This window comes from Emys orbicularis, chromosome 14, assembly GCF_028017835.1.
Source record: "Emys orbicularis isolate rEmyOrb1 chromosome 14, rEmyOrb1.hap1, whole genome shotgun sequence".
In the NCBI taxonomy this organism is placed as follows: domain Eukaryota; kingdom Metazoa; phylum Chordata; order Testudines; family Emydidae; genus Emys; species Emys orbicularis.
Window position 1 is genome coordinate 4,935,769 of NC_088696.1, and position 20,766 is coordinate 4,956,534.

The 20,766-nt window shown below is 54.2% G+C and overlaps 1 protein-coding gene across 1 annotated transcript; it reads left to right on the forward strand.

The window, feature by feature from the left end:
- Positions 1–8,753: 8,753 nt before the first annotated feature.
- Positions 8,754–20,010, forward strand: LOC135888969 (thyrotropin-releasing hormone receptor-like). The gene is made up of 3 exons (XM_065416780.1): positions 8,754–9,130; positions 11,504–11,927; positions 19,579–20,010. The coding sequence occupies exons 1-3, from the start codon at positions 8,754–8,756 to the stop codon at positions 20,008–20,010; spliced, it is 1,233 nt and encodes a 410-aa protein (XP_065272852.1).
- The last annotated feature ends 756 nt before the right edge of the window (positions 20,011–20,766 follow it).

The window sequence follows — 20,766 nt, forward strand, 5'->3', positions numbered from 1 at the left end:
TTTCACATTTGTCTTTCAAAACTGGCAGAGTGACCCTAGCTGAAAGACTCTGTCTAACTTTTATACCAATTTCCCTTATTCCATTTACTCAAAGAAATGTATTTCTGCAGAGCCTTCTATGTTCATCTGAAATTAACTCCCATTGGTTGAAGTTGTAATAGAGGCCTTCTGAGTTTTGTACAGTTTTTGAAGGACAGATAAAGAAATAAAAGTTAGGAAATCATAAAACCCACAGGCACAGCACTAGTCACCCCAGCCCCACTCTGCCCTGCTCCCCAAAACAAATTAAACATACATTCAAGCCAATGTGTATACGATTTTAGGGATCAACCACCATAAACATACATTGAAACTAGTTTTATATAATTTTATATGTGTCAACCACACATTCATACTTGTTCCCTCCCTGTCCCCAGGATTACTTTACACAAAACACAGAGCCTAAAAAAAAAAAAAAGAAATCTAACAGCCTAAAATTGGTTACTACACCCACGTATGAGACAAAATGCAGGCCCAGTTTAAACTACTTTATATAAAAAGAATTGCTTACACTTTTCTCCACACTAATTGTGCCCTTTGTTGTTCTGGAAACCTGTAACTCTTTCAGAGGTTAAAGTCTGGCATGTAGATGAATTAAATTGATTAAACTTGGATTTAATAAGTCAAATAAAAGCAGGAATGGAATACACCTCTACCCCAATATAATGCTGTCCTCGGGAGCCAAAAAAATCTTCCCTCGTTATAGATGAAACCGTGTTCTATCGAACTTGCTTTGATCCGCCGGACTGCGCAGCCCCGCCCCCCCGGAGCACTGCTTTACCACGTTATATTCAAATTCGTGCTATATCGGGTCGCGTTATATCGGGGTAGAGGTGTATTAGGGAAATCTATATTTTAGTGTTTGAGGCAGTAGATACAAACAAAATGTTCTTAAAATAGTGTATCAAATGCTTTAGCAGTAAATATTTTGAATTAACAACTTATTTGGCATGCAAACACATGGCCTCCTCCCAAGTGCCCCATATGGCTGCCCTGCCTCAGTTTCCCTCTTGGGTCCCCAGTAACTCCATGGAAGCTTAGCCTCTCTAGTCCATCAATATAGTTTAACAAAATCAGTGCAAAGAGGTTATAACAGGAGGCCCACAACAGAGTCCCGATCACCCCAGTGTACATAGTCCTTAAAACCCAGCTTTGTTCTCATCACACCCCACTGTATTCTGCCATCAGTCTTGGATGTGGTATACCTAGACTTTAGTAAGGCATTTGATATCGTCTCGCATGATATTCTTATCGATAAACTAGGCAAATACAACTTAGGCCTGGTCTACACTATGACTTTAATTTGGATTTAGCAGCGTTAAATCGAATTAACCCTGCACCCGTCCACACAGCGGAGCCATTTATTTCAAAATAAAGGGCTCTTAAAATCGATTTCTGTACTCCACCCCGTCGAGCGGAGTAGCGCCCAAATCGATTTTGTCAATTCGAATTAGGGTTAGTGTGGCCGCAATTCGATGGTATTGGCCTCCGGGAGCTGTCCCAGAGTGCACCATTGTGACCGCTCTGGACAGCAATCTGAACTCGCATGCACTGGCCAGGTAGACAGGAAAAGCCCCAGGAAAATTTGAATTTCATTTCCTGTTTGCCCAGCGTGGAGAGCACAGGTGACCACAGATACCACAGATACCTCAGCTCATCAGCACAGGTAACCATGCAGGCTGATAATCGAAAAAGAGCACCAGCATGGACCGCACGGGAGGTACTGGATCTGATCGCTATATGGGGAGAGAATTCAGTTCTAGCAGAACTTCGTTCGAAAAGACGAAATGCCAAAACTTTTGAAAAAATCTCCAAGGGCATGATGGAGAGAGGCCACAATAGGGACTCAGATCAGTGCCGCGTGAAAGTCAAGGAGCTCAGACAAGCCTATCAAAAAAAAAAGGAGGCAAACGGTCGCTCCGGGTCAGAGCCGCGGACATGCCGCTTCTACGCCGAGCTGCATGCAATTCTAGGGGGGGCCGCCACCACTACCCCACCTGTGACCGTGGATTCCGGGTCGGGGATAGTCTCATCAGCTACACCTGAGGATTCTGCGGATGGGGAAGAGGAGGAGGAGGAGGAGGACGAGCTTGCAGAGAGCACCCAGCACTCCGTTCTCCCCAACAGCCAGGATCTTTTTCTCAGCCTGACTGAAGTACCCTCCCAAGCCAGTAGCCAAGACCATGACCCCATGGAAGGGACCTCAGGTGAGTTTACCTTTTAAAATATAAAACATGGTTTAAAAGCAAGCGTTTTTTAATGATTAATTTGCCCTGAGGACTTGGGATGCATTCGCGGCCAGTACAGCTACTGGAAAAGTCTGTTAACGTGTCTGGGGATGGAGCGGAAATCCTCCAGGGACATCTCCATGAAGCTCTCCTGGAGGTACTCCAAAAGCCTTGCCACAAGGTTTCTGGGCAGTGCAGCCTTATTCCGTCCTCCATGGTAGGACACTTGACCACGCCATGCTTGCAGCAAGTAATCTGGTATCATTGCCTGACAAAGCCTGGCAGCGTATGGTCCCGGTGTTTGCTGGCATTCAAGCAACATCTGTTCTTTATCTTGCTGTGTAATCCTCAGGAGAGTGATATCGCTCATGGTAACCTGGTTGAAATACGGGAACTTAATTAAGGGGACAGAGGTGGCCGTTCCTACTGGGCTGTTTGCCTGTGGCTGAAAAGAAATCCTTCCCTGCAGTTAGCCAAGCACGGGGGGGGGGGGGGGGGGAATTGGCCCTGAGCTTTTCGCGTTTGGCTAGCAGGGATCTTCCCTGTTACCAGCCACGCGGTCGGGGGAGGGGTACATTGATCATCCCAGGGAATTCATGGCGGGCGGGGGGGTTAGTTTGGTTTCTGCAGGGATCTTCCCTGATACCTGCCACGCGGTGGGGGGAGGGATAAAGCGATCATCCCAGAGAATTGGGGGGGGGGGGGGTTAGTTTGTTTTCTGCTGCTGAAGGTTAACAGGAAAACCGCAGCAGTCAACAGGCTTTGCTTGGTATGTGGGAAAGGAGGGCGCAGAAGCCGAAAGACAATGGCTTACCATGGCTGCCTGCAAGCTGAATTCTGTTGCCCGGACCTGCGTCTGTGATCTCTAACACCAAAGCCACAGGCACTCAATATTAAGATGGAAAATGCGACCTTGTACTGAAATCACATGTGCTATGTAATGTGAATAGTGTTTTTCACCATGAAAGAGTATAAGCATTGTTCTGTAAAATGTATCAGTTTAAAAACTTCTCTCCTTTCTTTCAACCCTCCCTCCAGCAGCTGCAAATTTTTCAAGCCTCCCTCCTCCGTCCCGAAGGCTATCTCAGATAAGGCGGCGTAGAAAGAGGACGCGAGACGACATGTTCACAGAAATAATGGAATCCACCCGCAATGAAAGAGCTCATTTGAATGAGTGGAAGGACACTGTATCTAAATTTAGGAAAGATGCCAGTGAACGTGAGGTCTTGAGGGACGCTCGAGATGAGAGGTGGCAGGCTGCAACGCTGGGGCTGCTGCGTGAGCAAACGGACATGCTCCGGCGTCTGGTGGAGCTTCAGGAACGGCAGCAGGATGACAGAGTGCCGCTGCAGCCGCTGTATAACCTCCCTCCCCCCTCACCATGTTCCATATCCCCCTCACCCAGACGTGTAAGAACGCGGGGGGGGAGGCTCCGTGCACCCTCCCACTCCACCCCAGTGGACAGCCCAACCAAAAGGCTGTCATTATATTGAATTTGTTCAGTGGCCTTTTACTTCCCTCCTATCCTCCTCCCAAACCTCACCCAGATTACCTTCTTGGTTCTCTCCCTATGTTTATAATCACTTAATAAAGAATACATGATTTTTAAATGATAGTGACTTTATTTCCTTTGAAAGAAAGCTGGGGGAAGGGGGAGGGCGGGTTGCTTACAGAGAATGAATGAGTCAATAAAGGGGGCTGGTTTTCATGAAGGGAGAAACAAACAGAAATTTCACACTGTAGCCTGGCCAGTCATGAAACTGGTTTTCAAAGCTTCTCTGATGCACAGCGCTTCCTGGTGTGTTCTTCTAATCGCCCTGGTGTCTGGCTGCGCGTAATCAGCAGCCAGGAGATTTGCCTCAGCCTCCCACCCTGCCATAAAGGTCTCCCCCTTACTTTCACAGAGATTGTGGAGCACACAGCAAGCAGAAATAACAATGGGGAGATTTCTTTGGCTGAGGTCAGAGCGAGTTAGTAGCGATCGCCAGCGACCTTTTAAACGGCCAAATGCACATTCTACCACCATTCTGCACTTGCTCAGCCTGTAGTTAAACAGCTCCTGACTCCTGTCCAGGCTGCCTGTGTATGGCTTCATGAGCCATGGCATTAAGGGGTAGGCTGGGTCTCCAAGAATAACTATTGGCATTTCAACATCCCCAACGGTCATTTTCTGGTCCGGGAAGTAAGTCCCTTGCTGCAGCCCTTTAAACAGAGTAGTGTTCCTGAAGACGCGAGCATCATGAACCCTTCCCGGCCAGCCCGCGTTGATGTTGGTGAAACGTCCCTTGTGATCCACAAGTGCTTGCAGCACCATTGAAAAGTACCCCTTGCAGTTTATGTACTGGGTACCCTGGTGCTCCGGTGCCAAGATAGGGATGTGGGTTCCATCTATCGCCCCACCACAGTTAGGGAATCCCATTGCAGCAAAGCCATCCACTATGACCTGCACATCTCCCAGAGTCACTAGCTTGTGTAGCAGCACCTCAGTGATTGCTTTGGCTACTTGCATCACAGCAGCCCCCACAGTAGATTTACCCACTCCAAATTGATTCCCGACTGACTGGTAGCTGTCTGGCGTTGCAAGCTTCCACAGGGCTATTGCCACTCGCTTCTCAACTGTGAGGGCTGCTCTCATCCTGGTATTCTGGCGCTTCAGGGCAGGGGAAAGCAAGTCACAAAGTTCCATGAAAGTGCCCTTACGCATGCGAAAGTTCCGCAGCCACTGGGAATCGTCCCACACCTGCAACACTATGCGGTCCCCCCAGTCTGTGCTTGTTTCCCGGGCCCAGAATCGGCGTTCCATGCCTATAACCTGCCCCATTAACAGCATGATCTCCAAAGCACCGGGTCCCGCGGTTCGATAGAATTCCATGTCTATATCCTCATCACTCTCGTCGCCGCGCTGCTGTAGCCTGCTCCTCGCCGCCTGGTTTTCCAGGTTCTTGTTCAGCATAAACTGCACGATAAGGCGCGAGGTATTTACAATGTTCATGACTGCTGTCTTGAGCTGAGCGGGCTCCATGCTTGCCGTGGTATGGCGTCTGCACTGTTCACCCAGGAAAAAGGCGCGAAACGGTTGTCTGCCGTTGCTTCCTGGAGAGGGGGGAGGATATACCCAGAACCACCCGCGACAATGTTTTTGGCCCCATCATGCATTGGGATCTCAACCCAGAATTCCAATGGGCGGAGGAGACTGCGGGAACTATGGGATAGCTATGGGATAGCTACCCACAGTGCAACGCTCCAGAAATCGACGCTAGCCCCGGTACATGGACGCACACCGCCGAATTAATGTGCTTAGTGTGGCCGCATACAATCGAATTTATACAATCTGTTCCCCAAATTCGAATTATATAAATTCGGATTAATCCCCTAGTGTAGACATACCCTTAGATGCGGCTGCTAGTAAGGTGGGTGCATAACTGGCTGGATAACCGTACTCAGAGAGTAGTTATTAATGGTTCCCAATCCTGCTGGAAAGGTATAACGATTGGGGTTCCGCAGGGGTCTGTTTTGGGACCGGCTCTGTTCAATATCTTCATCAATGACTTAGATATTGGCATAGAAAGTATGCTTATTAAGTTTGCAGATGATACCAAACTGGGAGGGATTGCAACTGCTTTGGAGGATAGGGTCAAAATTCAAAATGATCTCGACAAATTGGAGAAATGGTCTGAGGTAAACAGGATGAAGTTTAATAAAGACAAATGCAAAGTGCTCCACTTAGGAAGGAACAATCTGTTTCACACATACAGAATGGGAAGAGACTGTCTAGGAAGGAGTATGGCAGAAAGGGATCTAGGGGTTATAGTGGACCACAAGCTAAATATGAGTCAACAGTGTGATGCTGTTGCAAAAAAAGCAAACGTGATTCTGGGATGCATTAACAGGTGTGTTGTGAGCAAGACACGAGAAGTCATTCTTCCGCTCTACTCTGCGCTGGTTAGGCCTCAGCTGGAGTATTGTGTCCAGTTCTGGGCACCGCATTTCAAGAAAGATGTGGAGAAATTGGAGAGGGTCCAGAGAAGAGCAACAAGAATGATTAAAGGTCTAGAGAACATGACCTATGAAGGAAGGCTGAAAGAATTGGGTTTGTTTAGTTTGGAAAAGAGAAGACTGAGAGGGGACATGATAGCAGTTTTCAGGTATCCAAAAGGGTGTCATAAGGAGGAGGAAGAAAACTTGTTCATCTTAGCCTCTAAGGATAGAACAAGAAGCAATGGGCTTAAACTGCAGCAAGGGAGGTTTAGGTTGGACATTAGGAAAAAGTTCCTAACTGTCAGGGTGGTTAAACACTGGAATAAATTGCCTAGGGAGGTTGTGGAATCTCCATCTCTGGAGATATTTAAGAGTAGGTTAGATAAATGTCTATCAGGGATGGTCTAGACAGTATTTGGTCCTGCCATGAGGGCAGGGGACTGGACTTGATGACCTCTCGAGGTCCCTTCCAGTCCTAGAATCTATGAATCACTTCAGCCAGGACAGCCAACCCAGCCCTACCTTCCAGGGTGCAACCCCACTCTTCTGTTCAGCCCTGGCTGTCTGATTTGGGGATGACAGCCAGCAAACCCCTATTGATACTCTCCTTGCCTTCAGCCTTCTCTCAGGAACCACCTTGCTCCTCTCCTGCTCTGGTCCTGTATGACTCCTGTCTGACCTTTTATAGCCCACTGGTGCTGTCCCGCCCTTTTAATTGGCCCAACTGGGAGCACATGGCCCAGAACAGGAGCGCTGAGCCCAGTTTCAGTTAATGAGCCAGCTACCTTATTCCGTGGCACATTTAGCAAAATAGAAAAAAGGAATTGAAAACCACACTCCCACGCATACCCTCTCAACCCCGCCCTCAGAGTAACCCAGCCTTTGAAAGGGAACACGTGAAAACAGCTCCTGGGGATAAGAGAGTTGGTCTGGATTTTTAAGGGACATTTTAACGAATGTTTGAAATCTTCATTTAACGAAGCAGTTTTGTAGCCATTCTTTGCTAGTAGTCATGCTTCCACAAGGGTAAACACGTGTCGTACAGAAACTGTCCTCAGCCTCATGAGGCATCATGTTACCTGGCTTCCCAAATTTTCTAATCATTTTTCAGAGGGGCTCAGAAAGAGTACGCACATAATAATGACAAAGGCATCAGGAAGAATGAATATAGCTACTGGGGCAAACCTGCACGATAGGCTATTTTTGAGGCCACATCTACCCTATATACGGCCTCCGCAATTATCAAATTGCGTGTGCACGTGGCTCCTTGTTTTGGGGGTGCATGTCCTCACCAGGAGCGCTTGTGTCCATTGTAGTGTCCATGTGGGAAGGCGCCTGAAAGCTAGTAGCAGTCGACATAAGCAATGCAGCATCTACACTGATACTGTCGAGCTAACAACATCGACCATGTCTCTATGCTGCTTGGGGAGCTGGGGTTGCTAAATCGGCATAGAGAGGCATGTACAGCAGCGGGAGCCCAATTTCAGTGAAGACACTTCTGCAGGTAGGTCGACGCAAGGCAGCTTACGTCACCCTAACCCGGTAGTGTACCAGGCCGCCCTGAGATGAAAAGACACTGCAACATAACCCAAGACACACATGAGAATAGCAGGGACTAAACATGAAACTGAAAAGGAACAACGGGGGCCAGCAAAGCCCTCGGTTATACTCTGCAGCCACGCTGGTGCAAAACTTCAACGAGCAAACTCTCTTGATTTTGTCTGACTGATAAAAAAGGCCTTATCATCCCCCTATGATGGAATCAAATTAAAAGCCGCAGCTGAAGTGGAAGAAGGGTGTGATTTAAGAGATTTGAAGGAAAAGCAGGAGTTGAGCTGTTCAGGAGTACATTGCAATGGACCAGATGCCTTACCACCCATGTTCCTACCACCTACCCACAAGCCCCGAGGAACAGGGTAACCCTCCAACAAGCACTGGATATAAAAATCATACCAAACTAAATGTGCAAATGTCTCCGCCCTCCTCTCCCGCCCCTTTCAGCCCCCTTCCTACTATGACACAAACACCGGATACAGATCTACAGCCCTCATCCCCCCCAGTTTTCGCTGGGTTGCCCACAGCCGTCCAGTCCTGCTGCTTCAGATCTCATCACGCTTCATGGGACAGGGTTATGCTGGATAAAGAACGAGAGGCAACAGACAGTGTGTTGCCCTTCTCATGCCTGCAGAGCCAATGAGAAATCAATCGCCCTTTGAGGTTTGCCGGGCTGAGCCCTTGGAGGAGTGGGGGAATTGGAGAAGTGGTTTGCAGGGGATGAGGCGCATAATCCTTCACTTCGCTCCTTTGTGCTTTTCCTGCAGCAAACGAAGCTGAGCCGGTTTGGTCTGACGAAGCTTCCAAGCGTCCGGCTGGGGCCGAAGGCCAAAGACCGTGTCTTGGTGTCTGGGGACACCGACCTGCCCCTTCCAGTTCTCTATAGAGCTGCACCATCTGGAAGCACCTGGGAAGGCAGCGGTGCTGGCTCCGGCCTCCTACCTGCCCGCAGCCATGGAGAACAGCAGCAAGTTCGACAGCCCCACAAACATCTCCCTGGCCAGCAGTGACACTGTCTTCGACGTGATCGAATACAAAGCCATCTCGGTCTTCCTGGTGCTGGTGATCTGCGGGGTGGGGATTGTGGGCAACATCATGGTGGTGCTGGTGGTCCTCACCACCCGGGAGATGAAGACGCCCACCAACTGCTACCTGGTTAGCCTGGCAGTGGCCGATCTGATGGTCCTGGTGGCTGCTGGCTTGCCCAACATCTCGGACAGCCTGGCGGGGATGTGGATCTATGGGCACGCTGGCTGCCTTGGGATAACCTACTTCCAGTATCTGGGCATCAACGTCTCCTCCTGCTCCATCACGGCCTTCACCGTGGAGAGGTGGGAGAGGACGCGGCCTGCCCCTTTGCTCTTGGTGCTGGATTGGCAGCCCTGGGGGCCAGAGCCCTCTGCCCGCAAGGCAGGGCAAGCTTCCCCTAAGCCACTCCCTACCCCTCGCCCTCATGCAGACAGACCCCCTCTAGGGATGTGACAGTAGTTCTGTCTCTGGTGCCTATTCCGTTCTTGGCCTCTCTGGTGAGACACCCTGGAAGGGAGTCAGTTAGCACTAATGTTAACTAGACCCAGTTCACCCCGGCCTCTCAGAGGCTGCTCACCCACCAGTGAGTGGTAGCAACTCTAGTCGTTCCCAGCCCGGGTCAAAGGGGAATCAGTCACTAGACACTGAACGGTGCCCCCCGTCCCAATGGCTAGGGTCTTTCTTTGTCCATTGGGACGCATGGGTTTCGTGCGCGCAAATCCGACTGCCCGGAGCACAGTGCCAGAACGGGCAGGCTGGCATGAGAGAGAGCATGCACAAGCAGGAGTTAGCACACAAAAGGCCAGGCCTCCCCCCCACCACACCCCTCCATGGGGCTGGAGTTAGCCCGACTCCAAATCAGCCTTGCTCTTCTCACATGACTGCCAGGTCCTGGTGAGGAAAGATCAGCGTATAGATCGCTTTTTAATAAGTGCCAAGGAAACCTTCCCCCAGCAACCCTGTGCTCTGCTCATGGCCTTTGTTATTTTGTAGCTGAATGTGATTCAAATGGTGCAGCAGGGGCATTTCAGGGAGCTCTTTCCATTGGGCCGAGGGGGCGGGAAAGTCCAGCTGTAAGCCTTTTGTCAAGGCTTCTAAAAATTAATACTGGCCACTACAGGCTTGTATTAAACTCCCAAGGTAACAACTTTTTTCTGACTTTGGTTTGGTAAACGCTGCCACCACCCAAGTGAAAAAACTGCCTCTTGCAAACCCTGGAAAAACTCAATTGGGAACTTTTCCCTGAGGCCCCTCGGCTTTTCCACCCTTCCCTCAGGGAAGCTGAGAAAGAAAACAAACAAGAGGGAAACCCAGCTGTTACCACCAGCTGATTGAAAAACATGCACAAACCTTTTCAGACACAAAACCAATCCGGTTTTTAAAAAAGGTTAATTTTATTAAAAAGGAAGAAAGGAAACATCTGGAAAATCAGGCTATTGCTAGATTTTATAAAGCAACTGAAAAGGAGTTAAACACCAGAAATGGCTCCTTGGGGTCCAGCTTAAGGTTACAAAAGAAAAACAAAAATACCTGAGCTTAGCACAGAGGAATCCACAAGCTAAAATAAAGAAATAAACCTGATCACATCTATCTAAACATTCCCTGTCCCAATGAATCCTTCTAGGCATGGAAGATAATTTTTCATACCTGGTTCAAACTTTACACAGCATTCCTGCTGCCCCTGTCTCTTCAGCCCAGAGAGAACAACTGAGACACAAAGGGAAAGCTTCCCCCCCCCCATTTTTAAAAAGTTCTAGACTTCCCATTGGCTCTTTTGGTCAGGTGCTCACTCCCTTTCCTTTACCTGGGGGACTTTGTTAACCCTTTACAGGGTAAAGCAAGCAGAGAACAGCCACCAAGAGGGACTTTATAGCTAACTGGCTGGTTGGGTGTCTATAAAAGGGAGCTACCCCCCCGCCACACACACTTCATTTAGCACACCTTTAATGGCTCCAGCAGCTAAAAGGGTCGTCTCTGGTATTTGTATAGCAGTAGTGCCTAGAGGCTCGGCCCTAGATCAGGGGGCCATGGTGCTGGGTGCTCTAACAAAAATACATAGTAAGAGACAGGTCCCTCCCCCAAAGAGCTTATATTCAAAACAAGGGACTGGAACTGTTGTAGAAGTGGGGGGGGGGCCAAGGCCAAAGGGCCCCTTCCTTTTCCGTGGTTGTCTGCTCCGCCAGCTGCCCTCTCTTCTGGTGCCCACAGCAGCCCCTGGTGGGTGAAAAGTGTAATTGCAGCACCTCCCAGGCAGAATCTATTATTCGGGGGGGGGGGAGGAGGGGGAATTCTGCAGTTATGTTTCTTTTGTCAAAAGTGTGTGTGTGGGGGGGGCATAGCCCCTTGGTCTCCCCACTTCCAGCACTGGTGATGCAAAATAAACAAGACAGGCAAAGGAGCACTCCAAGTAAATGACTTGCCTGAGGTCTGCCGGCAGAGCCAGGAATCTCCTGACTCCCAGTCCAGTGCCCTGTCTGCTAGCCCATGCTGCCGCTCTAGCTTGTAGTGTTCAAGTCTCTGAGGACCAGTGTGAACATGCAGGTGGCACCAGCTGAGTCTGCTGTAGAAGGCCTCTGTGTCCCCTTCCTGCCTGCCACGAGTCGTCTCTGCCCCACCCTGCCTGCCTAGCTCTTTCCTCCTGGCCAGTGTCATGGCTCTATGCTTCCTGTCCCCAGGTACATCGCCATTTGCCACCCAATGCGCGCCCACACCATGTGCACGGTATCCCGGGCCAAGCGCATCATTGCCTTCGTTTGGATCTGCACCTCCATCTACTGCATGCTCTGGTTCTTCCTGGTCGACATCAATGTCAACAAGAGTCAGCACCTGGAGTGTGGCTACAAAGTGTCCCGCAACCTCTATCTGCCCATCTACCTGCTCGACTTTGCCCTCTTCTTTGTCACCCCCTTGTTTGTGGCCACCATGCTGTACGGGCTGATCGGGAGAATCCTCTTCGCCAGCCCCATCCCCGACCAAGCTGAGGCCACCGCTGAGCCCTGGAGAGAGAGGAGCGGGAAGGAGAAGAACGGAGTGGACACACGGGAGAGCAAGCCCAGCAGCCGCTCCAGGACCAGAGGGGCTCTGTCCTCCCGGAAGCAGGTATGGAGATCTCCCCAGTGGCTCTGTGCCCAGCGAGCGTAGCCAGGTTCACAGCAGGGCCTCCTGACCCACGCCTGGTAAATGCTGCCTGGGGAAAACCGCACGGTGTGCATGCAAAATGGAGGCTCTAGCAAACTGTGGGGTGGTGGCCCCCTGGAAAGGTGACCTGAGGATCTTTATTTAAAGAAGGAAGACGCTGCTCAGTACTGCCAGGCTGAGATGGCTGGGAGGCGCCCTCCATGCTGACGGACATGCCCAGCCACCCCAGAGGGTCTAGTTGAGCACAGAAGCCACAGGAAGGGAACCGGTTTGGCTGGACTCTCAGGGGGAAGAGCAGCCCTCTGGAGGAGTCCAGCACAAGGCCTCCCAGTCCGGTGCCAGACTCTGCCCTCCTTAAGCCACAGGCATTGGCCTTATGCTGGGCCCTGCACGGCGGGAATTTCCAACTCCCCAGGCAAAGTGCATGCCCCACACCGCATGCTGAGCCTTGGGGATGAGGGAGGGGGCACATCTCGCTTTACACTGGTGACAGTGATGGACTCTGAGGGGCTGGACATGGGGTGGGGGCAGGTAATGGGGCAAACTCCCAGCAACTGTCCTTTGTCTGACAGCATCCTCCTAATGCCACCATGGCTCAGCCTTCCCCACCCCCATGCCCAGGGACCTGGAGGCAGACAGGCGTGGGTATTAAGCCAGGGGGACATTACAGGCAGGTGGCCGAGTGTCAGACTTTCGGGGGACCAAAGGGGAAGATGGCAAGTGCTGGGATAAAGGAGGCAGGAGTGGAAACGTGGCATCCCCTGCTCTGGGGAACAGCTGGGTCCTAGTGCAGTAGTCCTCAAACTTTTTACCTCATGCTCCCCCTTACCTCTGTCTGCGCCCCCCCCCCCCAGAACTGGGCCGGGAGTGGGGCCATGGCTCATGGGGGCGGGGGGAGGGGAGATGCAGACAGAGGTAAGGAGGTCGAGACTGGGGCCAGAGCTGGGGGTAAGGCCGGGAGCGACATGGCCTGGCAGCCGGACCAGCAGCTGGGGCTGGGGCCAGGAGCTGGGTGGCCCTCCCTCCCTCCTCACCCATGGGGGCTGGCCTGGGCCCCTCCGTGCCCCCTGGGGGGGCTCGCCCCACAGTTCTGTGGACCTCTGCCCTAGTGACCACAGGACACAGGACCATGGTTTAGTGACCACAGGACCCTTGGTTTAGGACTCTGCCCTCTCTGCCCATCACCCCAGCCTCCCTTGGTATAGGCACGCAGGGTCAAGCCCATGGTGAAGTTAATGACATGACTTGATTTACACTGGTGCCCTGACACCCCCCCACATCCACACCCCACCCCCTCTGGCCACCACCCACTGAACTGCACTCTGCTCAGAGCCAGCAGACGGGCCAGAAACTTACCCTGGGCCTGATGCTGCTGCTGTGGCCTGGAGGGGGCTGTAAATCTGAGTTGGGACAGCTTCCCAGTAAATCCTGGGTCAAATACCACCGCCTCCAGGGACAGCCTGGCCAGTTCCCGGACGGCCCAGTGCAGCCGAGCCAAAGGGCCCAACGAGGCAACTGAACAAATGCTTCTTTTCTGCAGTTAAACTTAGGAGGGAGGTGAGTGTGTGTGTCTGACAGGCCGGTGTGTGTGTGTGTGTGTGTGTGTGTCTGACAGGCCGGTGTGTGTGTGACAGGCCGGGGTGTGTGTGTGTGTGTGTCTGACAGGCCGGTGTGTGTGTGTGTGTGTGTGTGTGTGTGTGTGTGTGTGTGTGTGTGTGTGACAGGCCGGGGTGTGCGTGTGTGACAGGCCGGTGTGTGCGTGTGCAATGAGCAGGGGACAGTCGGCATGCAAGGGCCAGCTTGAGTTTCTGCTCCTGTTAATAATGCCCAGCTACCCAATTTGTAACCCAGGTGGGCAGGACTAGGGGAGCGGCCAGCGAAATGCTGAGGGTGGCACCCAGGCAGCAGGCAGGGAGCCGGACCAGGGGCAGGAAGCGTATGCAATGGTCTGTGAAGAGTGGCGGAGACAGGACCCATTAGGTCATTTACTCCTCAAGCACCAGCCCCTGGCTGGAGCACGTCTATCAGCCAGGTCTCCGGCTGCTCCAGTTTGAAATGTTCCGAGCCATAGGGCTCCCATCCCTCCTCGGGGGAGATGGTTCCCTAGGAGATTTCACTGTCACAAAGCTTCCTAAATGTTTCTATCCTCCAGTCACACCTCAGAGTCAGTCTAGTTTCTTGGGCCAATCCCTAATTCAGGGGTAGGCAACCTATGGCACGCGTGCCGAAGGCGGCACGCGAGCTGATTTTCAGTGGCACTCTCACTGCCTGGATCCTGGCCACCGGTCCGGGGGGGCTCTGCATTTTAATTTAATTTTAAATGAAGCTTCTTAAACATTGTAAAATCTTTATTTACTTTACATACAACAATAGTTTAGTTATATATTATAGACTTATAGAAAGAGACCTTCTAAAAACGTTAAGATGTATCACTGGCAGGCGAAACCTTAAATTAGAATGAATAAATGAAGACTTGGCACACCATTTCTGAAAGGTTGCCGACCCCTGCCCTAATTGGTTCTCCCTCCTGGGTGCTAGCACCCTTCAGAGACGCGTCCATGGCTTTTGCCTTCCCCACCTCCAGGAGGCAGTTAATGGATTTTCCATGCCTGCTAGGGCCCATTTTCCAGTGCCCAGAGCTGCATATTCAGGGGTTGATTTTTAAACGTGCAATTGCCCAAGAAAGTGAGTTGCACATTTGCATGCCTGCTTTGCTGACACAATTGCACAGACAGATCCAGTGACTCCATGCACAAGAGGCTATGAGCATTTGCACGTGCAATTATCTGATGCACACGAGCTACGCACCTAGTGTGCTTAAAAATCAAGTTACAAGCTCCCAGGTGCCTTGGGGGGAACGAAAGCCCCACGAGCGGCTTTAGAAGCAACTCTTCTTCTGGCAAAGAAGCAGCTTTGACAAACCCCCATGTTTTGCCGTGAGCCTGCTGCTTTTGACCTTGCCTGCATTGATACAGAGACGCAAAGGGCCCCTGTCAATGACGGGCTGAACCTCGACAGTTCTTCGTCCTCAGCGATGACCAGATCAGTCGAACGCAGGTGACAAAGCAAAGGAGCGGGTGTTTTTCTAACTGGCAATGCTGCAAGCCCAGCCCAGTGACAGAGCACCCGGCTTCACCGTCATCACCCCCAGCCAGAGATGCTGGAGTCACCACCTAGCTAGTGAGCGGCCCCCACCAGACAAGGGCCACTGGGCTCCAGCTCTCACCCCGTGCAGCTGGGACCGAAGGCTGCTTGTCAGTAGCACAGGCAGGTGTCGATTCAGAGGGTGGGGGGAGCAGAGTCAGCTGCCCTGCGTGGTTGCGCCTGCGTCCGATGTCTGATCATGAGCCCTGCTTTAAAATCAGCTAGTGATTCCGTGCTAGAGTCCTGAACCTGCCTGGAAGTCCCTGAGCAGTCCTGGGTGCTCAGGGTGGCAGGATCAGGTCTCGGGTCCTCACCTACCAACAATCGGAAAGTGCTGGGGAACGCTGGAGTTTGCAAGGCCTCGGCGGACCCCAGAGGGCTCCTTCCCTATGGGCTACACAAGGCCAGCCCTGCTGGGTCTGTTCTCAACGTGGTCTTCCCCGGCCAGCTCTGGTCCCACAGCATATGGCCTGACATAGCAGGATGCCCGGTGCGGGGAATCACCTCAGATGTTCTCACATACCAACCCTGTGGCTATGTCTAGGGGCCGCCACTGGACAACGTCAGAGCCAGGAATACAGAAGAGTCCTTCCTACTAAGAACGTACTGTGGGGAGGGGCTGTCACCACCTCAGCAGAAGACACAGATGTTCCACATAAGAATGGCCAGACTGGCTCAGAGCAATGGTCCATCTAGCCCAGTGTCCTGTCTTCCAACAGTGGCCAGTGCCAGGTGCTTCAGAGGGAATGACCAGAACAGGGCAACAATCGTGTGATGCATCCTCTGTCGTCCAGTCCTAGCTTCTGACAGTCAGAGGCTGGGGAGATGCAGAATATGGCGCTGTGTCCCTGCCCATCCTGGCTAATAGCCATTGATGGCTCTATCCTCCATGAACTTCTCCAGTTCTCTTTCGAACCCCACATGTGGGCTCTGCTCTGCTCTCTCTCCCTCCCCTGTGACGCCACTCAGTATAAATAAGCCATCAGAACTGCTAATGGGAGACGCGCATCTCTGATAACCTAACTGTGGCCGACAGGAAATTATTCGGGCCCGACGCAATGAATAGTGAGCGAATCCAGGCCGGTGTGCCACAGGGATTTAATCATTCTCCGAGATGGGATTGTCTTTCTGGAGCCCATGAATAACATTAAGACCATGGGGGATGTTGCGAAAAAGGGCTGAAATAAACCGGCACCTCATAGACTTGTTCTAGGGAAGCGGATGATTGGAGGATTTTTACAAATCAGGACACAAATGCACTAGCAAAAGCATGTGTGGGAGAGACGGAGGAGCCCAGGGCTGGGCGAGCAGGGGGCTGCAGGGCAGGATTGAGGGGCACTGGCAAAGCTGTGGGGGTGGAGCCCTGGGCTGGGCTAGCAGGGGCTATGGGTCAGGACTGAGGGGCACTGGCAAAGCTGTGGGGGGGAGCCCAGGGCTGGGCTAGCAGGGCTATGGGTCAGGACTGAGGGGCACTGGCAAAGCTGTGGGGGGGGAGCCCAGGGCTGGGCGAGCAGGGGCTATGGGTCAGGACTGAGGGGCACTGGCAAAGCTGGGGGGGGGAGCCCAGGGCTGGGCGAGCAGGGGCTATGGGTCAGGACTGAAGGGCACCGGCAAAGCTGTGGGGGGGAGCCCTGGGCTGGGCTAGCAGGGGGCTGCAGGGCAGGATTGAGGGGCACTGGCAAAGCTGTGGGGGGGGGGAGCCCAGGGCTGGGCGAGCAGGGGCTATGGGTCAGGACTGAGGGGCACTGGCAAAGCTGTGGGGGGGGAGCCCAGGGCTGGGCGAGCAGGGGCTATGGGTCAGGACTGAGGGGCACTGGCAAAGCTGTGGGGGGGGAGCCAAGGGCTGGGCTAGCAGGGGCTATGGGTCAGGACTGAAGGGCACCGGCAAAGCTGGGGGGGGCGGGGAGCCCAGGGCTGGGCGAGCAGGGGCTATGGGTCAGGACTGAGGGGCACTGGCAAAGCTGTGGGGGGGGAGCCCAGGGCTGGGCTAGCAGGGGCTATGGGTCAGGACTGAGGGGCACTGGCAAAGCTGTGAGGGGGGGAGCCCAGGGCTGGGCTAGCAGGGGCTATGGGTCAGGACTGAAGGGCACCGGCAAAGCTGGGGGGGGGGGGGGCCCAGGGCTGGGCGAGCAGGGGCTATGGGTCAGGACTGAGGGGCACTGGCAAAGCTGTGGGGGGGGAGCCCAGGGCTGGGCTAGCAGGGGCTATGGGTCAGGACTGAAGGGCACCGGCAAAGCTGGGGGGGGGGGAGCCCAGGGCTGGGCGAGCAGGGGCTATGGGTCAGGACTGAGGGGCACTGGCAAAGCTGGGGGGGGGGAGCCCAGGGCTGGGCGAGCAGGGGCTATGGGTCAGGACTGAGGGGCACTGGCAAAGCTGTGGGGGGGGAGCCCTGGGCTGGGCGAGCAGGGGCTATGGGTCAGGACTGAAGGGCACCGGCAAAGCTGGGGGGGGGGGGGCGGAGCCCAGGGCTGGGCTAGCAGGGGCTATGGGTCAGGACTGAAGGGCACCGGCAAAGCTGGGGGGGGGCGGAGCCCAGGGCTGGGCTAGCAGGGGGCTGCAGGGCAGGATTGAGGGGCACAGGCAGGAGTTTAGGGGAGGTGGGAATGTAGGGTAGGGTGGGTTTCGGGGACTGGACTAATAAAGAGTGCTGCAGCTCAGGAATGTGGATCATTCTGGCAAAGCAGGGGTGAGGGTGGGGACCCTGGACCAGATCCTGCCCACACACCAGCCCTGGATATTAACCCTTCACCTCCCTGAACACTCCATTTCCCAGGCGCTCAACGTGGAGAAGAGAAGCCGAGGAAACAAGGGGCTGTGAGAAGCAGGGGCCATGAGATTGGCGTTGGCTCCCGTGTGCTACCGGCTCTCGCTGATTTGGCCTGGTCCTGGCTGCGCTGGGCAGTCAGGCTGGGGGCTGCCAGGCTCTCAGCTGGGTTTTGCCCAGCACATGCTCGGGGAAAGATGGATTTTCAGGGGATCACTGACCCCCAGATCACAACTCTGCTCCGTCCAGCCCCTAATGCAGGGGTGGGCAAACTATTTGGCCCAAGGGCCACATCTGGGTGGGAGGAGTTTTTCGGGGTGTGGGCTCTGGCCTGGTGCCACTTACTTCAAGCAGCTCTGGGGTGGCAGTGGTGTGCAGTGGGGCCAAGGCAGGCTCCCTATCTGCCCTGTCCCTGCGCCGCTCCCAGAAGTGGCCAGCATGTCCTGCAGTGGCTCCTGGAGGTGGGGTGGGGCAGTCGGCTACACCGCGCACTGCCCTCACCTGTGGGTACCTCCCCCGAAGCTCCCATTGGCTGTGGTTCCTGTTCCCGGCCAATGGGAGCTGCGGGGGGCGGTGCCTGCAGGCAAGGGCAGCACACGGAGCCCTCTGCCCCCCGCCCAGAGGCCGCAGGGATGTGGTGCTGGCCGCTTCAGGGAGCGGCACGGGGGCCAGGGCAGGCAGGGAGCCTGCCTTAGCCTCCCTGCTCCACGGGACTGGCAATCCCGTGGGCCGTAGTTTGCCCTCCCCTGCCCTAACGCCTGCAGAGCTACCCTGGGAGTAGAACCTGTGGCTGTCTGGGAGCGAGCCACAGGAAACCAGCCTTCGCTTGGCCCTCCCTGTGTCGGGCTGATTTCAGTAGCTCATAGCGTCAAGAGACACTTCAGCCAATCCACCCCCCGCCCCAGTGCTCCTGTCCGGTCCGATCCAGTCCCGGAGCTGCCTATCCTGGAGGCAGTGCTGCTCTGTCCTAGCGATGGTGCTGGTGTAGCTGGCAGGTCTGCTTCCCCACTCTAGGTGAGACACCCCCCAGCTCCTCAGCCAAGCTCTGATTATAGCCCAGCCCTCTGGTCACTGGCTGGGGGGGGGGGGGGGGGGCTCCCTCCCAGCTGCCTCCAGAGAGCTCCCAGGGATGCTCAGAGGGGGCTGTCAGTTTCCAGCCCTGCTTAATTCCCCCCTGCTGTGAACCTGTGGGAGACCGGAGGAGGCAGCTTGCTCAGCCTGCCGGATTCAGGCAGGGCCCCCATGCCTTGGCACGGGGACATTCAGGGATGCCTGGCTGGGTTCCCACCTCACGGCTCTGTGAAAGCAGGAGCACCGGCTGCAGACAGCAAGCCGGGTGCCGAGCAGTCAGTGCAAAGCTCGCGGCCCTGCTCCGGCAGATCCCCAGGCAACATGAAGCCAGGGGAGGACGTTGAATCCCACCCCTGTCCTTCCCTGCCCTCACAGCTTTGAGCCAGCAGGCCCTGCTGGCCCGATAGCCACGGGCCGGGTGGGAGAGGGTGTGACGTGGCTCCAGGCCTGACCCTGGTGACTGTGACTACGGGGACCTGCCCAGACAGTGCTTCGGCTGCGGCAAGTCAACTGGGCTGGGGCTGCCGGCCCACGGGCTTTGTGGTGAGACTGGGGTCTGGGAGTTGGTCTCCATGGGAGGTGAATTGTCCCCATGGCGACCCTCTAGGCCTCCCCACCGTGTCCCCTCTGCAGGTCACCAAGATGCTGGCGGTGGTGGTTATCCTTTTCGCCCTGCTCTGGATGCCCTACCGGACGCTGGTGCTGGTGAACTCCTTCATGGACAACCCCTTCCTGAACCCATGGTTCGTCCTCTTCTGCCGGCTCTGCGTCTACGCCAACAGCGCCATCAACCCTGTCATCTACAACCTCATGTCCCAGAAGTTCCGGGCCGCCTTCAAGCGGCTGTGCAAGTGCGGGGGGGAGCTGCCGCCCCGCAGCCTGTACATGGCCACGGCCAGCTACAGCCTGGCGAGGGAGCCCCTGCCGTCCACCTCCCAGCCCCTGGACCACAAGGAAGGTAAACAGCCCCCGGCGGCGAGTGACATGGCTCTCCCCAAGCGACAGCAGCCACCACCACAGAGCAAGGGAGACAACGGGGACGAGCTGTACTTCAGTGTGGTGTAGACCTCCCCCTCCCCAGCTCCATGGCTCCCCCGTCTCCGTATATAGATGCACCCCATGAACAGGGGAGGCTGGTTGGGGGATGCTGGGCTCAAAATCCAGATCCGATCTGCATCGATGTCCAGCGCTGGCTCTCACAGAGCACATGTGGGTGAGGGAAAGTCCAGCGCGTACAGAGACTGAGGGGGCCAGCATGGAGGTGATCTAGGGGGATCAAACCAGCCCCCACTTTGTGCCTAGACACTCTGACGTGGCTTGGTTCCCACCCCTGCAGCCTGGTGGTGAGGCAGCCAGCCCCAGGCAGGGATCACAGATCCCGAAATAGACGCTCTTGTTTTCCCGAGGGTTTGCCAGCACCTCTAGGCTGTGGCACTGTCAGAAGAGCTATAAAAATTTGAGTGCCACTGCTTCTCTGAGCTCATCAGTTGGGCTTGGTTCCTGTGTCCAGCCTTGGAGGAAGCCCTGATACTGGATGGGGGGAAAAAATCCATACAACTCCACAGACAGCAGGCGGTTAAACTGGCAGCGGTGCTCCAGAGGCGGTAGATGGGGAATTTCTGTTCTCCCTGTCTCATAATACAGAAACAAGGAGACACTCAATGAAACTGAAAGGTGGGAAATTCAAAACGGATAAAAGGAAATCCCCTTTCTCACAATGACTGTGGAACTCACCGCCACATGAAGTCATTAAGGTGAAGAACTTAAGACTCAAAAAGAGACTGGCTATGGATAACATCACAAGGCAGCAAACAGCCCAGT

Coding starts and splice junctions, on each gene's coding strand:
- LOC135888969 (XM_065416780.1), top strand. CDS start 8,754: ATGGAGAACAGCAGCAAGTTCGACAGCCCCACAAACATCTCCCTGGCC. Junction 9,131..11,503: donor ACGGCCTTCACCGTGGAGAG/GTGGGAGAGGAC, acceptor TCCTGTCCCCAG/GTACATCGCCATTTGCCACC. Junction 11,928..19,578: donor CTCTGTCCTCCCGGAAGCAG/GTATGGAGATCT, acceptor TCCCCTCTGCAG/GTCACCAAGATGCTGGCGGT.